At 40.5% G+C, this 20,971-nt stretch overlaps 1 protein-coding gene across 36 annotated transcripts in view; it reads left to right on the top strand.

Moving 5' to 3' along the window:
* Positions 1 to 20,971, top strand: part of STXBP6 (syntaxin binding protein 6) — a 266,713-nt gene that overhangs the window by 61,099 nt on the left and 184,643 nt on the right. For 33 of the 36 annotated variants that reach the window (XR_008705487.1, XM_055556314.1, XM_055556304.1 and 30 more), the window contains one exon: positions 16,841 to 17,029. Coding sequence is in view for 35 of the 36 variants with exons in the window: in XM_055556291.1 (XP_055412266.1) it covers positions 16,841 to 17,029 (189 nt within the window). In the remaining variant the exon portion in view is untranslated. Of the gene's footprint in view, positions 1 to 13,698; positions 13,920 to 16,840; positions 17,030 to 19,547; positions 20,028 to 20,971 lie in introns of those variants that run through there. The other 3 variants (XM_055556312.1, XM_055556319.1, XM_055556323.1) reach the window with 2 other exon arrangements.

The raw sequence follows: 20,971 nt of genomic DNA, 5'->3' as shown, positions 1-20,971 counted from the left end.
GTCAGTCCAGGCATATGTCAGGTCATTCAAAGTTAACAGCCTCCATAATTTTCCATCAAGGTGGATCTCCCTGTGTATTCCCAGCAGGCCAACATAATTAAATTCTTAAATTACATTTCAAAGATAGGCTTAACAGAGTAAGCAGCTCCTGATCACCAGCTTCTGAAGGATTAAAGTACTTGCCTCTTCTGCGGCTGTGGAGCAGCAGCGTCAGACTCCTCATTTAGTCATGGGTGGCCTGTTGTCCTTGTCCTTCTCCTTGGCTAGACTCTTTCTGTTGGATAGATCTACCTGGTCTATAATCTCCATCCCTTATGCAAAGCCCAGATCTTGGTAATTATTCAGTAAACGTGTGAAGAAGGAAAGCACCTGACCCCAGGTGGAATTTCTTTGTTACCTCTGATAATAAAGAACAGTGTGTGTGGAGCAGAAATAGTCATCCAAGTCAGATGGTTGGCCTCTTAAAAGGTGCGGAGAGCTTCAGCTCCACATGATGTGGCTTCCCTTTCTGACTGTGAGTGGTGAATGATAGTGTTATTCTTCATCCCCTTGCTAATTACTGAGTCCATGAAACCAGTCTAAATTGATTTCTTTTCAACTGCTGCACGGAATTGCTTGCTTGTTGGCTGTTGTTCTCCCTGGGTTGTAAGGCCTGCTGTGACCTTAGTGGCCTTGGTGCCTAGGACAGTGTTGCTTATTGGATGAGTGAGACTGTGTCTTATCCCAGATCTGCTCTGTTCCTTGTGTGTGCCTTTATTTTCTCACCCGTCCCTTTTTTTAAAATGTCTGCACAGCCCTGCATCTCCCTTGGGTAACAACACTCCATCCACACTGGTGGTGGTGGTGGTTTGGTTGCTAAGTCATGTCTGACTCTTGTGACCCCGTGGACTATAGACTGCCAGGCTCCTCTGTCCATGGGGTTTCCCAGGCAAGAATACTGAAGTGGGTTGACATCTCCTTCTCCAGGGGATCTTCCTGATCCAGGAATTGAACCCAGGTCTCCTGCATTGCAGGCAGATTCTTTACTAACTGAGCTACAAGGGAATCCCATATCCACACTGGGGCAGACTTAAATTGGATCCATCATTGTTTTCCCATTTAAGCTGATAGTCCCATATGGTGAAGCAGAGAGGTGCAGTGGAAATAGGACAGGATTGCAGGAAGCTAACTCGTCTCTTTTCTGGCTGAGTCTAGCAGAGTCATCAGAGGCAGGTCCCTTCTGTGAGCTGCATTCTGTTTACTTGTCCAGGAGAGACAATGATACCTCCTTCATACATTGGGAAGATGAAATAAGATTGCACTGGTAGAAAACCTTATAAAATGCACTGTGATATGTATATGCTTTTGCAGATAAGCTGACATGCTTACATGCTTTTCTGCCTTTCAAGGTAGGAGCAGGCTGACCTATGGAGCTCATTTCCCTCCTGCTTCATCCTTCATAACAATCTTGTGAAGTAGGTGGCACTGCCCCATCTTAAAGATGAAGATACAGTGTTCAGACAGACAGAATTCTACTCAAATTTATTCATCAAGTAAAGGCAAAGACAGAGTTCAGACCTGATCATCTGATGACAAATCTAGTCTTCTTTTCACCACCCAACATCTGTAGGATTGAGTGTAGAGGGGAAGTGACCACTGTGTCCCGGTTCCAGATTCTGAATGGTGAGCTGGATTACTTGTGCTTGAATGTCTGTGTAATTGGTTAATGTGTGACACTAGTGTTAATCTGAGTTAGTCTTAGAATAGTGTTCAATTGATAGGTTTTTTTCTTCCCTATCAAACATTGCACAGCTGGTTAGGTCAGAAGTTAGCTATTTTCTAGAACATGCTGATTAAGAAAGGGGTTGACATTGAATGACAGAAGAGCTGATTGAATGGGGCAGAATCTGCTTTTGCCTATGGACCTTGAGTTTGACCTGGATTTGTAGGCTGTTCGGTGGCAACCCTGATGCATAGAGGGGGGATGCCTGCCTTCCCACTCATCCCTCTCACATGGAGATCACTGTTGATTGGACGTTGGATCCTAACCAAGGCATTCTAGTTTGTTGCTTCTGGGGAGTCTCAAGTGAACCTGTAGAGACTCTTCAGTTACCCAATAGGACCTTGTGCAGCTGTGTGTGGAAATCAGGATAATTCCGGCATTTCTGAGAGCATTTTAATAGAGCACTGATTACAGATTGCAGGCACCTGGTGGTGTTTTTTTGTACTGAGGCTAAGGGTGCAGTTCTGAAGACAAGAACTGGGCCTGACATATTCCTATTTTCTTCTCCTGTTGTTTCCCAGGGCCTGGAATAGGCACTGAAACACCCTTACGGCGGCTCATCCAGGTTTTGGACATGATTAACATGTGCTTTCAGGAGACCACCTCTCCCTGCCCTCCAATCCAGAACATTAATTCCCAGGCACGTTCTCCTTCCGGTGGCTCAGAGCACTGAGATGGTGGGAGGGGCTCCTGTTAGTTGGGGTCAGCACAGGGCCCTTCAGTCTTGGCCAGAACAATTCTGTGCTTCTTGGACTATCTCAAGCTGTTCCACCTGGACAGCCATCATTGCTTTTGGACTTAACACCCAAACGAGAAACACAAACTGTGAAAATTCAAGGGAGTAGAAGGTGAGAGCTGAAAGTTGAGGTTGCGAAATCTATGGGCTTGGGATATTCTAGTCCAACACTTAAGTTCATGCCAATTCATAAGAAAAAGAGGACGAATCAGAGAAGAGTCCCCACAGCAATAAATGATGTTTTCTCTCTTTCTCTTCCCTTCTGACACACCACATGTTCTCACCTTCCACAAACTCAGGATGCCTGTCATCACTTGTACTTTAAAGAGCATCACAGCAAAGTGGAGAACAATAGTGAGCCCTCATCTTGACCTTGGTACCCTGTATGATTTGGATATTACCCTCTGGACTTAAGTTTTCATACGATTCAAGGAAGAGAGTTGAATGAGCTAGAAAATCACTAAATCACTTCCAGCTGTTAAATGTGTAAGCTTAAGAATGCCCACATACCTACTTGCTCACGTCTTTCAACTGAAGTATAGGCAGCTGATTGGTAGGGCTCCTAACGGTGTCAAGCAGTGGTTGTTGATTGGCTCATTTGGAAGGTCTTGCTGAGATATTCCTTAGTAAAGTCAAGTAGATAGAATTCCTCTTGCCAGCCTTTCAGATGGGTGAAGCCAGGGGCTTTGCTGTTGGGGAAGCAGCTAAGGTTGCCTGAAACACTGGCAGTGGAAGATTGAAGGTGCAGAAAGTGTGTGTGGCAGGAGGTACCAAGGAGGGTCCAAGTTGTGCTTTTGAAATACCAGAGGGGGTAATACAGCTCAGGAAGTGGAAAGAGGAGTTTCCCCTGAGAACAAGCAGAAATCTTTGAAATATGTGCCTTTCATTTTTAAGCCTTTTCCGGTTTGGAAAATAGCCTACAAGGTTCATAAAATAGCCTGGTGGCAGCCATCCAAGATCCTCCTGGGAGCTGACTCCTGTTGTAAACGGCTGGTCTCCAAAGGAGGCTGACGAACAGCTGTGGTGAGGCTTCAGTGGGCACTGTCCTATTTATGGAGATAGAGATTTATCATAAACTCTCTCCACTAACATATTCTTAACTCCCCAATTTTTCATTTGTGGAATCAAAACAAGCTCTATTCTGTCTGGATTATGTGATCCTATTTGCCAATTTCACAGCATGACCTGCACACCCAAGATGAACAGATATCCAGAAAGGACTTCAAACTCCGGCCTGATTAATCTTTGTAGTGGCTGGGCAGGGATGATAACTCGTCCAACCGAAAGCAAGGCTGATCAAAGGCAAAACTGTGAAGCAGATGAATTTGTCTTGATCTACTAGGAATGTGTTTCTATCTCATCCCTCTCTGCCTTTTTTGTTTCCTTAATAGGAGATAGTGAGGTAGGCCAAGACTCCGAGGATCATGCTTCCTAGGTTCAGATCCTAGCTCTGCCCTTGAAAAGCTGCATGATCTAGAGCAACTTACTTAGCTATTCTGAGTCTCAGTTTCCTCATCTGTAAAATGGATTCTCACTCTCCCCTCTCCCACATATAAATGTATTAATGAGGACTTGCAAATACCAAAGTCTCGTGTTTAATTGTATGTGTCTCCTATTGGAATTTGAGGTAATGGGAAAGCTGGGAGAGAATCTTCAGCACTGTTCAGATTACATTATGTGCTAAATCACTTCAGTCGTGTCTGGCTCTTTGTGACCTTATGAACCATACCCCCAGGCTTCTCTGTCCATGGGATTCTCCAGGCAAGAATACTGGAGTCAGTTGCCATGCCATTCTCCAAGGGATCTTCCTGACCCACTTTAGGGATCTTCCTGATGCAGGATCAAGCCTGCGTCTCTTGTCTACTGCGTTGGCAGATGGGTTCTTTACCACTAGTGCTACCTGGGAAGCCCATTTAGATTACATCACACAGGCACAAAATCAGGAACTTGACCCTTGGGGAAACTGATTCAAGTTGAAAAGACAATCCTTGGCTCAATCCGTATGAGAAGTTTAATGACCTTATTGAAAATCACATTTGTAACACTGAGTCATTGAAGGACAGAGTGCCTTGTCTATGAGGTTGACAAGGTAAATGTGTAACAGCACTTCTGGATGTGTCACATTGCTTCTGCATCCCTCATTGCTCTGAAGGACATAATGTCAGAGTATAACACTGATAAAACATCAATTACAGAAAACTAATTGAACTATCTCAAGAAATTATAAAGTGACAGTATTCTCCAAATAAGGCATTCAAGGAGGAAATGCTCTCAGAATTGATATCTGGAGACTATTTTGAGAAGGTTTGCTCTGATTTTTAGATTTTTAGAAAATCTGTAAACTTGTTTTAACTACATTTTCATTTTTTGTACATTTCATACCCTTAAAAAATTGGCCATTGACCATCGGCATTAGGGCTTCCCAGGTGGTGCAGTGGTAAAGAATCTGCTTGCCAGTGCAGGAGACGTTTGATCCCTGGATTGGGAAGATACTCTGGAGTAGGAAATGGCAACACACTCCAGTATTCTTGCCTGGGGAGTCCCATGGACAGAGGAGCCTGGTGGGCTCCAGTCCACGGGGTCTCAAAAGTGTCAGACACAACTGAGCATACATGCAATGGCCAATTGGCTAGTATTATGTTCCAGGTCTGTTCTAAAATAGAAATAGCTAAATCAAGAGAATTTATAATTTACCTAAGATTTGAGTTAGCAAATATAAAAAAGGCTCTGTTATGCTTTTATCTTCAGTGTCAAGGAAGAAAAGAAGCATTCTAATTCAACAAGCAGTACCAAGCATGGCACACAATTAAAATGTTTATTTTCATGTTGTCAGTCCTCATGTGGCTTTGTCCATATTTGGTGGGAATAGATATGTCTATTATGAGTGCTGTCTATAAACACTGCTCTCAGGCCAACATATTGTTTTGTTAGTTCGCCAGCTAGCTGTTGGGTACCACAGTGACATGAGTACTTGAAAATTGCAAAATGCCAACAACTGGAGATTCTTTTAGTTTGTTTTCCCTAAACCCTCTGTTCTTTCTTTGATGAGCCTAAATTCATTTTTAAGGCCTGCCTCACACTTTGGATCAATAATCCTGTCATTATGCACACCCCAAATTGCCCTTCCCTTTGGTACTTTATTTCTCCCCATCACTTCAGAATTGGTATATGGGTACTATAGAATCAGCTTAGCTGGTCCTGGAAATTTAAGTTTGTGCATGTGGAGGTTCTATTACAGAATAAATCCTTCAGCAAATCCTCTGAATGGCATGTTCCCAGCACCCTTTTTTTGTTGTTGGTAATGTTATTTTTTTGGCTTTATCATATCATCTGTTAAAGTTAGGGAAGTGATCTCTAAGGCAGCTAAAAAAGTCCACCCACCATGTAAATAAACTTCTGTAAATATAGGTCCTGTGATCTGGGTGCAGAGTAGGGTTTGTTCTTTGGATATTAAGCCGACAAGAAGCATGTGCTTACTGAACATATAAACAAGGAAAGAGGAGAAGACAATAGTCTAGATTTATAATTGAAGCAGACATGAGTCACTGGCTTGGAGGATCCTGTGAACGTAATGCCTTCTACAAGAGGAGGGTTAGTATACACGTGGAAGAGAAAGCCAGCCAGGTCTTAATGGTATTTGGTAGCCTGATGGTAGAAAAGACCTTCCTCTTGTCCTTCCTTAAAGAGCTAAGGGTCAAGACCAGGGTTGCTGTGTGTGGTTGTACTGTTTTTGCAGTGGTCCTGATGCTGGGAAGGATTGAAGGTGGGAGGAGAAGGGGACAACAGAGGATGAGATGGTTGGATGGCATCACTGACTCAATGGACATGAGTTTTAGTCAACTCCTGGAGTTGGTGATGGACAGGGAGGCCTGGCGTGCTGCAGTCCATGGGGTCACAAAGAGTTGGAGACGACTGAGTGACTGAATTGAACATGGAGTGTGTTTGAGGGAGCAGATACAGGCTGACGTCTGACTGAACTTCCGCTCACAAGATTGTGGGCCCTAGCATGTAGCTGCATTTGCTCAGAGGAAAGGTGACATTTTCTTCTCACCAGAATCACTTCCAGGCCTGGCTGGAATCATTTACAGCGTCTGCTCTCCTTTCTCACGACTCACTGAAGATGTAAATTTATCCTCTTTCACCTTTGGGATTCCCAACACCATGTCTGGACAGGAGTTGAAAAGAGAATAGGGCAAACTGATCATTGGATCTCAATAAAATACATTTTGCTATGCCTTCCAGTTTGGGGAGAAAGAATGCACCTCAAAAGCAATTTTTTTTCTTAAGGAACACACAAGTCAAGTTATAGTGGAATAAAAATACTGTTTTTCTTTGTTTCAAAATACAGAGATAATCGGATTAACATTTTGGCAGACTATCTCCTAGAAACCTCCTTATGCATATCAGTACACACATACAAGTTTGTATTCATGAGCTCGTTTTCTGTTCTGTAACTTCTGTATTATGTCAGTCATTTTTCCAAATCACTATCTTTAAGTTATTTGATAATCCATTGTTTGGAAGGGCTGTACTCTACCAATGACTTGAAGTTATTTCATAATCCACTGATTGGAAGGGCTATACTTCATTTTACCAATGAAGATTGGATATTGATGGGTATTTAGGTTGTTAATAATGTTTCACTCTTAAAAATGGATCTGAAGTAAGCATGCATCATCTCTAATACATACAGCATTTCCTTTTTCTCTAGTAGTGGAGTTGCTGATTTAAAAAATTACAGTTCAAATACTAATCTCTGTAAGAAAGTAATTATACCTCTTCATAATCCTTAGATCAATAGGGGTGGGTTAAAAATGGCATAGTTTTCCATTTATAAACACATACACCTAAAGATTCTAATTTACAAAAGGAGCAAACTTTGCAAGATACATTTATCCACTATCTTGATTGTGTACTTGGGATTGCGTGGAGGTGTTTTATAAATCATGAAGTGCTGTACAAACCTCAGTGACTCATTACTAGAGCTTTACAGAGCATCTGCCATGTACTCTCAATACATGTTTATGGAGGCTTTATTGTATAAATAATTCATTAAATACAGATTTTTTTTTTTTAAGACAGTGGTTCTTTACCTGGTTATTCAGTAGAATACATCAAAGATATCATCAAGAAAACAAGTTCCAGATCCTCCCCTGCCCAGATCGCCTGAATCTATCAGGACCTGGCATCCCAATTGATGCTCATGTACACAGTCTTTGTTTGAAATTCCCCCCTTAAGATATTTTTTGGTCTATCTCCAAATATTTTTTCTAACAGAATAGGGAATGCTTTTAGCTTACATACTTAAACTTTTTATTTTTCCTGTTTGGAAGTTTCTGGCTCCTTCTAGGATATTTCTAGCAGATTTTCTGTATGACTTATTGATTTAATCTCAATCTTTGTAAATCTTAAGTCTCAAATTTGGACTCTTGGCTTGTCTACCATCCCCATCTAGTTTTGTACCGTTGGCAAACCCATTCCTTAGCCCTTGTTGTTTCTACCAAAAAAGAATGATGAACTTGTAGTGACTGCAATGTTCAACTTTGAATGTTATAACCAGATTAAAGTTATCTGTCTATCGTAGTGGCTTATCTAACTCACTTTTTAGATTCTAAGAACTTTCAGTTGAGAGTAGTAGTTGAACTGCATGAAAAAAAAATGATAGATTGAAACGTTAGCCTAATTTATTTAATTTATTCTCATGCTTACATGTATGGAGAGACTAAAGTTTTTATCCTGAGAACTGTCTAATCTAAGAGTAAAGTTGTTTAAGTAGAAGTAGAATTGCATATTTATTAGGTTGGTACAAACATAATTGTGGTTTCAGACTGTGAATTTTAAATCCTTAAAACTAGGCTCACATATATCTTTATTAATCAAAATAGGAACCGTTACAATCAACACATTCTTGCCAATAATAAATAAGTTTGCTTATACCTGTAGTGTGAAAATCCTTTCTTCAGGATTCGATGAACTCCTGGAAAGCATTTTTTCCCTCCTACTGGTTTGTGGAAGCATTTTCCATGCAAAAAGTTGTCGAAATGCTTAAAAAAGTGGTAGTCAGTTGCTGAGAGTTCAGGTGAATATGGCAGATAAGGCAAACTTTGTAGCCCAATTCGTTCAACTTTTGAAGTGTTGGTTAAAAAAACTAGGAATAAAACTATCATATGACCCAACAATCCCACCACTGGGCATATACCCTGAGAAAACCATATTTGAAAATGACATATGTATCCCAGTGTTCATTGCAGCACTATTTCCAGTAGCTAGGACAGGGATACAACCTAAATGTCCACTGACAGATGAATGGATAAAGAAGTTGTGGTGCAGATACATGAAGGGATATTACTCAGCCATAAAAAGGAACACATTTAAGTCAGTGCGAATGAGGTGAGTGAACCTAGAGCCTATTATACAGAGTGAAGTAAGTCATAAAGAGAAAAACAAATATGGTATATTAGTGCATATATATGGAATCTAGAAAGATGGTACTGATAAACCTGTTTACAGGGCCACAAAGGCAATGCAGACTTTATGGCCATGGGTAAGAGGGAGAGGGTAGGACAAATGGAAAGAGTAGCATGGAATTGTAGACACTAACATATGCAAAATAGTCAGTGGGAATTTGCTGTATGACTGAGGTGATGATTTGTTGTCAAACCGAGGCTCTGTGACAACTTAGAGGGATGGGGTATGATGGGAGGTGGGAGGAGGCTCCAGAGGCAGGGGACATATGTATAGCTATGGCTGATCCATGTTGGTGTGTGGCAGAAGCCAGCACAATATTGTAATTATCCTTCAGTTAAAAATAAATTAAGAAAAAAACTGCATTCCAGTATCAACCGACAAACTTCAAGAATGCAAAAACCGTGGTTACTTTTGCACCATCCTAGTATAATAATCTGGAGAAGGCGATGGCACCCCACTCCAGTACTCTTGCTTGGAAAATCCCATGGACAGAGGAGCCTGGTGGGCTGCAGTCCATGGGGTCGCTAAGAGTCGGACACGACTGAGTGTCTTCACTTTCACTTTTCACTTTCATGCATCGGAGAAGGAAATGGCAACCCACTCCAGTGTTCTTGCCTGGAGAATCCCAGGGACAGGGGAACCTGGTGGGCTGCCGTCTATGGGGTCGCACAAAGTCAGACACGACTGAAGCGACTTAGCAGCAGCAACAGTATAATAATCAGTAACCCTTACTTGAGTATACTTTTTATAAAGTTTATAAATTTACTTGAGTAAATTTTTATAAAGTAGCTAAATTTGACCTCACATTATCTCATTGGTCTTATGACACCAGAAAACATAAAATTGATTTTTACTGCCTAACAAGTTGCTTATTTTCTTGCTACTAAGTGATATTTTTTGATTTTGGAGTACAATTACCATTTTTAGATTATCTCTAAGTTTAATGATTGCGTGATAATGTCTGACTTGTAACACTGAGTACTTAAATACTATGAAGTTTAAGGGAAGCAATTTAACATTTCTCTAATTTGGCTTCAGCTTGTATAGCATTCCGCAGCTCCAAGGAAATCAGGACCTGAAGCCTCTCTCTCAGGACCTGAAGCCTGGAGGAAAAAAAGTTGAATAGAGTGAAACTTGAATCATATTTATCCTTTAGAATATTACACTGGACAGTGTAGAGGGACAGTGGAAGCAAGATGGAAGTGGTTCTATCTGGTGTTCTATCACAACACCAGATTACTTGCGTTGTCATAACCAGTGCCATAGATGCTCTTTTAGGGGGCATCCAAGTCATTCAAACCAGGGATGATGGAGATGCAGACCAAGGTAGAGGTTGCAAGGATGGAGAAGGTCTGGTGGAGCCCAGAAATACTGAACTGGATCTACAGACCTTGGTGATTGGTTAGTTGTTATGGAGACTTGGAGGTTTTGAGAGACAAGGCGGAATCTAAATTAACTCTTAGAGGAAATGCTCAGTTGCCAGCTAGACACGTGGATTTAAAACCAGAAAGGCAGTGGGAGCTGAGTGATCAGTGACATCTAGTTAAAGGTGAAAGTCAAGGTGCATTTGCGGAATTTCAAAAACAAAGTGCCAGCGTACAGAAGTCCTATCTTAGAGAATAACCTTATTTCTCTTATTTATCGATTATTTGAGGTCACCTCATTAGATTTCCCATGCACTAGGGGAGACCAGCTAATTCCACTGCCACCCCCCCATTCCCCCCCGCAAAGTTTTCCTGGATGTGTCCTGTTTGCTGTTAACTTGGAGACTTCTTAAAACTTAGTATCAGCTGGTTTTGAGTATATCTACCTCAGGGTTAAGTCACAGTAACTAGTTTGAGAGGGTGAAGTCTAAAACCAGGCATTCTGGTTACTTGTTGGCAATGGGCATATGATTGTCACATAGACCAGATTACTTGTGTTGTCATAGCCAGTGCCAGAGATGATCAGAAGATTGCGTGTGAAGTGTGGCGAGTGAATGAAGTTTAGATGAATCAGTTATCTAATAATCTTAAGCTAAATAGGAGGTATCTCTGTTTGACCAGAGGTGGCCTTTACCTCTCATGTGAGAAATATTTAAGCCCCATCGGCTGTACCACCTTGGATCCACCTGCAGGATAATGAAGGCACTGCCACAGGGCATCTGCAGTTTTAATGAGTCCCTACCACCCGTCCTGGTCCCCTGAACACACAAGGCAAGTGCAGTTCAAGTACCGGAAACCGAAAATGTTCATGTTGGAGAACAAAAACGTCTTACCTCGCTACCCTTTAACTTATCGTCTGCCTCCTCTGTGAGGTCCTTGGAGTTTACGACTCCTCTGGAAAGGAGGATTTCCTGGCTCTTGGAAGTGGTGGAGGATCATTTCAGTACAGTAATCGTGTACTGACAAAGTGGTTATGGGTTAGATGGCTTAAAGAGAGAAGAAGATACATGAAAAGGCTTGAGGGAGAAGAAAGCCAACTGTGATTAGTTTCTACAACTACCACTTAAGGCAGCCAGCCACTTTGACTTGCAAATCATATTGTAGGCTGGTTTCTTGGATGGGAAAGCTTTGTAATTATAGCCTATAGAAGCTGTGGACCAGGAAGAGAGAGAGAACTTTCATGGGTTGTAGGGGAGGAAAAATAATTTTACTCTTCTGCATTCTTAGCTGCTAGCTAAGCAAAAGTTGTTCAGTCGTGTCCAACTCTTTGCAACCCATGGACTGTAGCCTGAAGAACCCATGGGCTCTTCTGTCTGGAATTCTCCAGGCCAGAATAGTGGAGTAGGTAACCATTCCCTTCTCCAGGGGAACTTCCCAACCCAGGGATCAAACCTAGGTCTCTCACATGGCAGGCAGATTTTTTATTCTTAGCTGAGACCCCTGTAATAAAAGATTAACAAGACAAAACCCATCAGAAGTTTATGAACATGTACACCTGGTATGTACCTGGGAGATACCCTGGAGAAATGAGTAATTCCTGAGACAGCTTAGAATGTAGGATTACATACCATCTTGGTAGGGAAGAGGGAGGGGGTGTAGACCTCTTCAGTTCAGTTCAGTTCAGTTGCTCAGTTGTGTCCGACTCTTTGCGACCCCATGAATTGCAGCACGCCAGGCCTCCCTGTCCATCACCAACTCCCGGAGTTCACTCAGACTCACATCCATCCAGCCATCTCATCCTCTGTCGCCCCTTCTCCTCCTGCTCCCAATCCCTCCCAGCATCAGAGTCTTTTCCAATGAGTCAACTCTTCGCATGAGGTGGCCAAAGTACTGGAGTTTCAGCTTTAGCATCATTCCTTCCAAAGAACACCCAGGACTGATCTCCTTTAGAATGGACTGGTTGGATCTCTTTGCAGTCCAAGGAACTCTCAAGAGTCTTCTCCAACACGAAAATGATTTTTATAAAAAGTGAAAGGCCCTTACAGGACTCGACGGGAGGTATGACAGTTGGTGATAAAGTATGTCTAAGTGTGTGTGGACTTCTAGTTGCCTTTCCTGTGACAAGAGTCAGTCTTTCCTCATGGATGAAACTCCTGGAGAGGGAATTCATGACAACTGAGTTCCTTTGGAGGATTTGTCTTTAGACAAATAAAGGAAATTCAGAGGAAGCCTCTCCCCACATTTGCTGTTTATTCTGATGCTTTTGACTCAAAACAGTCAATATACTAAAGCAGCATATTTCTATCCCCCTTCAGGGTCATGTAGATTGAAGTGACACTGGTCAGAGGTGTACCACTCCTGTGTATTCATCTTGATTTTCTTACAAAGGGGTCCAGCCGTGGGCAGGGCATTGATTTACCAGCAGGAAGTTCTAAGACCTGAGAAATCTGCTTGGCTGAATGGAGAAAAGAAGTCCTCTGCATCCTCTTCCTGTCCTCATGAGAATACACTCTTCCATCCCCACAGTTCCTCCTTTGACTCTCAGTTTTTCACCTAATTAGGTGTCAGGATGGCTGCCAGAGAACCAGTTAGAGAGTTGATTAAAACTACAGCTCCCAAGATTGTGATTTGGTGGGGGTAAAGGAGGGGCCCAAGGGTCTGCGTTTTTGAAAAGCTCTCCTTGCCAAGTTCAGATGTGCAGTCAGGTTTGGGAGACACTCATAGATTATTTTTATGCAGCTACATTAGTGTCCTTTTTACTTTCTGATTCATTCTCTTCTAATCCGCTATCAATTTCCCTTTCCAGAGGAGCATCAAAAACATACACATGTGCTCACAGGCGTGTTCATGTCCTTGTCCTGAACAAAAATTTTAAACAGTTTCTAAATGGAGGGCTACATCTACTCAGATTCTGCAAGAGTGTCTTCTGTTTTTCTTATCTTAGAGAGTTAATTTAAAAATTCCATTTTAAGTATTCATTGCAATTCAGGCACCAGAATAAGTGATTTGCATGCATTGTTTCATCTAATTCTTTCAGCCCTTCCATGAATTAGGTGAAGATCTTCCCACATGAGTGAACTGAGAATCTGGAATTTTAAGAGGTTTACCCACATATAGGCCTTCAGTTTTGAAAATAAAATTTGAACCCAAGTTTGTTTGATTCCAAAACTTGTACTCATTGAAGTTACTGGTTCTATTTTTCCTCTTTTTTTTCTCCCTTTTGTTCTTGGCCACTGAATATCCATATGAAAAAGCAACACAAGGTCATTTCCAGTTCTTACCAGTTTTTCAAAAGATGAGCAGAATTTCCTATGAGTTTGTTAACATGTGCATATTGCTTTTCTTTCTTTTCTTTTTTCTCTTGACAGATTTTGCATAATAAAATGATAGCCTTCTATTTCTTTTAACCACAATTTTAGAAAAGTATGAATTTGAGTTGGAAAAGCAGAAGCCTTGCCATTGCTGGGAAGGCGCTGGTCAGAGAATGCCTGATGAGTTTGGAAAGATGACTTTCTTCAAACTTCCTAGAAGTTTGAAGCCACTGTGCTACCATTGGTTTTCTTATTCCTGCATCCCCAAGTGCTGGGAGGTGAGAGACCTTGGAGCTAGAAAAAAAGCTCGTTTCTCTCCTTTTTTAAAAAAAAAGTCCCTGTAAATTGTAATATCCTGCCTAGCAAAGTCATAGGGTAAATCACAGTGGGAGAAATTCTGCTTGCTGACTTCTTGGAAATCACGGGATATCAGTTAGAGGTCAGCATATCAAGAAATTCTGTCATCATTTTGTACTCAGCTAGGATGAAGAACCCGCTGGCAATGATAAGATATCATGATCTGAGCACATCGACCTGGCCACAGATCTGTATTGAAGGATAGAAGGATTTTTTGTTGTTATTTAGTAATAAACACCAACACTTCTTATTCTTTATTCTTGGTGCCACTGAGAAAACCTACTTACAGAATGAAAGCAGGAGAAATTTCTTTAACCAGGGGAATGTTCTTCTTCTTTTTTGTTTTGTTTTGTTTTTAATATATCTCTTTCCTTCTACGAAGTTACCGGTGTGGACCAGTTACAGATGGACAACTGTGTTGGTAACATTTGTGAATCTTGCATTGAGAGGGATGTTCCATGTCTTCTGTCATAAATTGTCTGGATTTAAGGGAAATCTTTAATAAAATCAGTAGTCAACTCCTGGAGAACCAGGAGCCTATCTTAATTACTTCTTATATCTCTAATCCTGAGCACTGGGGTGGCATGTGATAGGTGTTTATTTACCGATTGCCTCATTTGGGAAATTCATCTAGTCTTCTGTTTTCAACATCTTGCCACATATTATTCTTCTTCCTCTCTCTTACTCCATATTTGTGTGTGTGCATCAATAGATACAGTTTTATAACATGCATATTTTGCTGAATCACTTGATATTAAGTCAAAGACATCATGACACTTCACCCCTAAATACTTTATAACATATCTCCTAAGAACAAGGACATCGCCAACATAACCAAATGCTATCATTTCATTCACAAAATTTAGCATTGATACAGTAATACTGCTTAGCACATTCAGCTGTTCCCCAGTGGCTCAGCAGTAAAGAATCCTCCTGCAGTGCAGGAGATACAGGTTTCATCCCTGGGTTGGGAATGGAGAAGCAAATGACAACCCACTGAGCAGCTCTTTTGAGCTGCTGTTGCCATATATAGCTGTATTATTGATCCCTCTGCAGGATCTCTGAACACTCTGTACAGCCTGCATGACCTCTGCATGTACACTCGGTACAACCCATCGGCCTTCTCTGCACCTTTAGTTCTGATTTGTCATTTGATAATCAAATGTTGATTACTGATTAAGATATTGACAATGTCTAGAATGACTGGGATGATGGCGTAGAAAACATTGACGTGTTTATTCAAGTTACAGTTGAGTTTTTGGATGATATACAGTTAAAATTTAGATTGACCTTGAATGTAATAGACACAAATAAGCATAATTAAGACCTTTAGGGAATACAGCTTTGGGAAACTAAATATAGCACGGGGACTGTGTATATGTGTAACTTTGAGGGATTGGGGAGAGAGGGGACCCATTGTGAGTCAGCAACATGCTGCTTTATTTTCTTAATTATTGGGCACACAGTGCCAGTTAACCACAGGAGCATAGCATGTGGGAACTGCTGGGTAACATTTTCAAAATACTTGGCATTGGTCAGATATTTTTTTCGAATTCTGTGTCTGCTTTGACTTAAGGAAACTGGAGAATTTGTCGAGGATCCAGAGCATGGCAGTGAGAGGCAGAGGAGTCCTGGAAAATAGGACCCATTGAAAGAGGCTAATAAATAAGGATTAATTACTTAGCTTGATCCAAAGCAGCTGAAGGGTGATTAAATTAATGGTCTTCTGTTGCATATATAGTTATTATGGGGAAGATGATATAATTATTTCCTCTACGAATAGAATTAGGGAAATAGATTTATGTTAGAGTTCAAGGAGATTTCAAAGTGAACCTCTTGACTTTAAAGATTTCTTGACAGTGGAAAGATTTCTCAGCTGAAAATGGTGAAATCATGGTCCTTGTAGACTGGGAATGGGGTGGGTGCCACCTGCTAGTTAGAGTCAGGTGCAGTTGGGGTGGAGACTGGCACACTTTCTAGATCCCGTTTTGTGCTGTTCATCTCTTTGTGTTGAATTTGTCATTTTCAGCAAGTAAATCTGTATTCCTTTTTTGTTTGAATTTTTGTTCAGTTATTATAAATGTGAAGGCCTTGCTTTTAATGATTGAAATATAATGCATTTCAAGCAAGTGAGAGGTTGAGCCACAAATTGAAAATTACCTCAACTGCAAATAAACTTGCTGCTCATTTTTTTTCATTGCAGTTGATTTACAGTGTTTTAGGTATACAATGAAATGACCTAGTTACACACACACACACACACATATATATATATATATTCTTTTTCAGATTCTTTTCCATTATAGGTTATTATAATATATTGAATATAGTTCTCAGTGCTATATAGTAGGTCCTGGTTGTTAATCTATTTTATATATAGTAGTGTGTTTCTGTAAATCCCAAATTTTCGATTTATGCCTCACTACCCCTTCCCCTTTGGTAACCATATGTTTGTTTTCCATGTCCGTGAGTCTATATGTTTTATAAATAAGTTCACTTGTGCCATTTTTTATTTGGATCCCACATTTAAGGGATATCATATGCTACTTGTCTTTCTCATTCTGACTTACTTCACAGAGTATGATAATCTCTAGCTCCATCTATGTTGCTGCAAATGGCATTATTTAATTTTTTATAGCTAAGTAGTATCCCACTGTGTTTCCATACCACATCATCTTTATCCATTCATCTGTTGATAGCCATTTATATTGCTAATAGAGTTTTTTTCTTTTCTGGATATTTGCCTGGGAGTGGGGTTGTTGGATCATAATCTACTGCTCATTCTTGTATGTCTCTTTACAATATTGCCAATTCCAACCTGCCTTTTCTTTTTCTTCTCTAGAAAACTCACTGCGTGCCCTGGTTACGTGGTTGACAATGAGTGCCAAATCTGCGATCAGCAAGGAAATTTTTGCACCTCTTGATGAAAGGATGTTGGGAGCTGTCCAGGTCAAGAGGAGGACAAAGAAAAAGATTCCTTTCTTGGCAACTGGAGGTCAAGGCGAATATTTAACTTACATCTGCCTGTCAGGTAATAAAAGCTGGATATGAATATTATTAAAAACGACTTCTGTTTTAAAGCAGTTAGTTCTAGTATCCAGGAGGGTTACAGTTCAAGGCTTGAGCGTGGCTGCCCTTCCACTTCTTTCCTGTTTGTTGTCTTCTTTGATCCTTGGAGACTCCTGGCATCTTGACTCTTGAGGTTGCCTTATATGGAGAGGTAATGAAGTGCAGTTTTAATGTGTTTTCCATTTCATTAAGAGCATCTGTTTGTCCATACTTTTCCTTCACCAGGGCCTTGACATAAAGTGGGCTGTCCTCTTGAGATTTTTGTTTTAGAACGCCTTCTTGTATTTGGATAATTATGACTACCAGCAGCCTGAGTTTCATGGACTTTTTTTTTTTTTTTTCTCAACAGTTGCCAATAATCAGTAATAGTTGGTCTCAAGATAAACATCGACACCGTATGGAATGTGAGAAAGTAGACTCAGTTCATAAATCATGGCTTTGCCTGACAGCTGTTCCTTGTCAGGAAGAGGCATCTGTTCCATTAAACTTAGAATTTTGTGTGATTTTTTATTTTACTTTTTCCTCTTTCTGTTTGTGGTTGTAGGAGATCTGTGGAACTTACTGTGGATTCATCCCAAGTTTTTTGAGATAAAATTTGGATAAGTTTACTATGGAGCTGTGGGTGATGCTAATCTGAGGACCTAGAGCATTTGTAATGTTTCTGATATTTCTTGTAACTGGGCAGTGGAAAAATTAGGCTTGCCTTTATTCATCTTTTTTTTTTTTTTTTCCCTTAAGTTTCTCCAGTTGTGGCTTGGGAATAAAACTTTATTTTTGGACCCATTTTTAGCCTTTTTTTTTTTTTTTTTTTTTTTTAAGAATTAAGCCTTTGCTCATTTCTTTATCTGAACTTATTTCAGGGTAGCGATAGCTGTTTTCCAGAAAGAAAATGTAAAGATAACAGTAGGACTGTGCCTTAGTTTAAAATGAAATGGAAACAGAGAGCTGTTTGGTAAGAATGCCTTCTCAGTGGTTAGAATGAGGATTGACCCTGAAATATTGGTCTTTCTTTAACCCCAGTAGTGATTAAGTTAATAAAATTGGTGATGGGTTGGAAGACATTTGCATTCCTTTAGTGTGCAGGGCAGTGCCTGCTATGCAATAGGGACTCAAGACTTGAGTAGCCTCTGCTAATACCTTCCTAGTATTTTGTTAATGAGATTCAGGTCTTAAAAATATTTTCACATCTTTAAATTTCAGTTCTGGAGTTTTTGCTTGTACTGATAGTGAATAGAAAGCATTAAATTAAATTATGTTTTGTTTTATATTTGGGCTGAGCTGAACATGGATGAGCATGGACACACAGTGATTCTAATTTTCTTAAGCTCAGTTCTCTCAACGTTCCCTTGAGATTTCTTGAAGACAGGTAGTTGCAGAAAAGGTGGATGAAAAAAGGGCATTTTTGTTTTTGGCCTTACCCAGGTGGCGTGTGGGATCCTAGTTCCCTGACCACAGACTGTACCTGTGCCCCCTGCTTTGGGAGTATATAGTCTTAACCACTGGACCATGAGGAAAGTCCAAAGAGGATGGTTTTGTTTCCCTTTAAGGCACATGCTATTGTCAGCCTATTGCTGATCATGAAGTTGGTAATGTTACCTGGGTCCTCTAACAGCCTCCTCTCAGTGAAAGACTGTGACCATTTCCCCTGCCATAGGGAATAGTAACTGGGGACTTACTGGGTAACTGCATTTCCTTTATAAATTACCAGGACCTTCAGGTTGAAAGTCTGAAACTATGAGACTTGCTTTTCTGTGGCATTCTAATGTAGGAGAGTCTTGAGTTCTGAAAGTCTTCATCCTTTTCATGGATTTGAATTTTGAGAGGATTGGTTGACAAAGCAGATCTGACATTGAAGCAGAGGGTTTAATGGAAACTGGGGCAGGAGAAGGCCAGGCAACTTTGACAACCACGTTTTTTTTGCAGTTTGAATTTTCTTATAATTGAGAAGAAAGCAGCCACCTTTAGTTTCTGTCTTATGCAAAGCATAGAGGCCTATCAATACATCTCTGATAAAGCATTGTTTTAATTAACAAGTAATTAATTATGCAAATTTTATTAAGGAATTTTTATATACTGAGCACTCTTGGTGCTGGGGGTTTAATTAGGAGAAAAGCTCATGACACTTAACCTTGTTCAGTGGGGAAGGAGCAGCAGTCATTAATATTTTACTCACCAAAATAAGCATAATTATTAACTGTGAAAAGGTTAAAGAGGAAAAATATAATGATTTGAAAGCATGTGTTAGGAGGATTTGGTTTGTTTGACAGAACCCAGAACTGCAGGAAAAGTAGGGCTCGTTGGTTCTGAAAATAGGTGGTGTGGGTGTGGGGAGCATTCCAGGCAGAGGGAAGGGCGGCTTCTTTGAAAGGTGAGCTGGATTCTGAGTTCCTCCTTATCTCCTGTTCAGTCCTGTTTAGTCTTTTTTTTTTTTTTTTCAACAAGTACTTTTATTTATTTGTATTTTCGTCTTTGTATCTCAGCTTACCTAGGAGACTCTGCAGTGGAAGCAGGGCCCTGGAATGACAGCTGTTCCTTCCTGCTATCAGAGCGAACCCCCTATGCTTTCTGGGAGTCCAAGCCCTTCAACCCTTGTGGTTTGGTTGATGAAAACCAGCTCTCCATGTTGAACAGGCAAAATTTGTCCAAATTAAGGCAATGTCTGCAAATAATTTTTAACCACATTTCATACTGCATAAAGAGTTATATTCTATTTTTAAAGAGAAGACTATCAAAGCTTTCAAAGCTTGCCAATGTACGCATGTCAACATGGGTGTTTTATATATTGAATGTCTTTTACTAATGCTTCTCTTTGTTTGAATTTTTTCTGTGTTTGGCAGTCTGAGCAAGAGAGGCCTGTGATCAGGAGACTTAATATTTTTCAGAGTGGGTTGTATCCTCTAGGGGAATCCAAAATGGTGCTGGATCAGGGGAAATAAACTCTTTCTTGAGTTATGTTATAATTGTGTAAGTTGGACGTGACTGAAGCGACTTAGCATGCATGCACACAAGGAGAGAAATAACCTCTCCAGTTCATTCATGGAGCTTTGGGATAGAATTTGAGTGTTTCTCATTGGACTTCCTGTCTGACTTCTTGGATTGTATGCAGATACTTACTACTGAAGATGCCTCTATGGTTAACATTCTAAAATATTGGTTTCCACTTTTTCTTTTCAGTAATGGCTGAAATTTTAAAAACTGACAATACCAAGTGTTAGCAAACATGTAGAGTAATTCGAGCTCTCATTGTTGCTAGTGGAAATGTAAAAATGATAGAACTGCTTTGGTAAACAATTTGACAGTTGTTTATAAAGTTGAACTTGCATACATATGATTCAACAAGTCTACTCCTAGGCATTTACCCAAGGGAGATAAAAACATGTCCATATAAAGACATGTAGACAGAAGTTCATAACAGTTTTATTATTTATAATAAAAATCAGAACTCAGATGTCCATCTATATGTGAGTGAATAAGCAAATTATTTTATAACTATACAGTAGAATACTAACTGGCAATAAAATGAATCATCAATACATGTAGCAACATAGATGAATCTCAGAAACCTTGTATTGGGTGAAGGAAAAAAAAAAACAGAAATGACCACATGCTGCTGCTGCTGCTGCTAAGTTGCTTCAGTCGTGTCCGACTCTGTGCAACCCCACAGATGGCAGCCCACCAGGCTCCCCCATCCCTGGGATTCTCCAGGCAAGAACACTGGAGTGGGTTGCCATTTCCTTCTCCAATGCATGAAAGGGAAAAGTGAAAGTGAAGTCACTCAGTTGTGTCCTACTCTTACCGACCCCATAGACTGCAGCCCACCAGGCTCCTCAGTCCATGGGATTTTCCAGGCAAGAGTACTGGAGTGGGGTGCCATTGCCTTCTCCAGACCACATGCTATATGGTT

The sequence above is a fragment of the Bubalus kerabau genome, chromosome 19, assembly GCF_029407905.1.
Source record: "Bubalus kerabau isolate K-KA32 ecotype Philippines breed swamp buffalo chromosome 19, PCC_UOA_SB_1v2, whole genome shotgun sequence".
Classification (NCBI taxonomy): domain Eukaryota; kingdom Metazoa; phylum Chordata; class Mammalia; order Artiodactyla; family Bovidae; genus Bubalus; species Bubalus kerabau.
The sequence above is the reverse complement of the archived record's forward strand: the minus strand, read 5'-3'. Positions and strand labels throughout refer to the sequence as shown.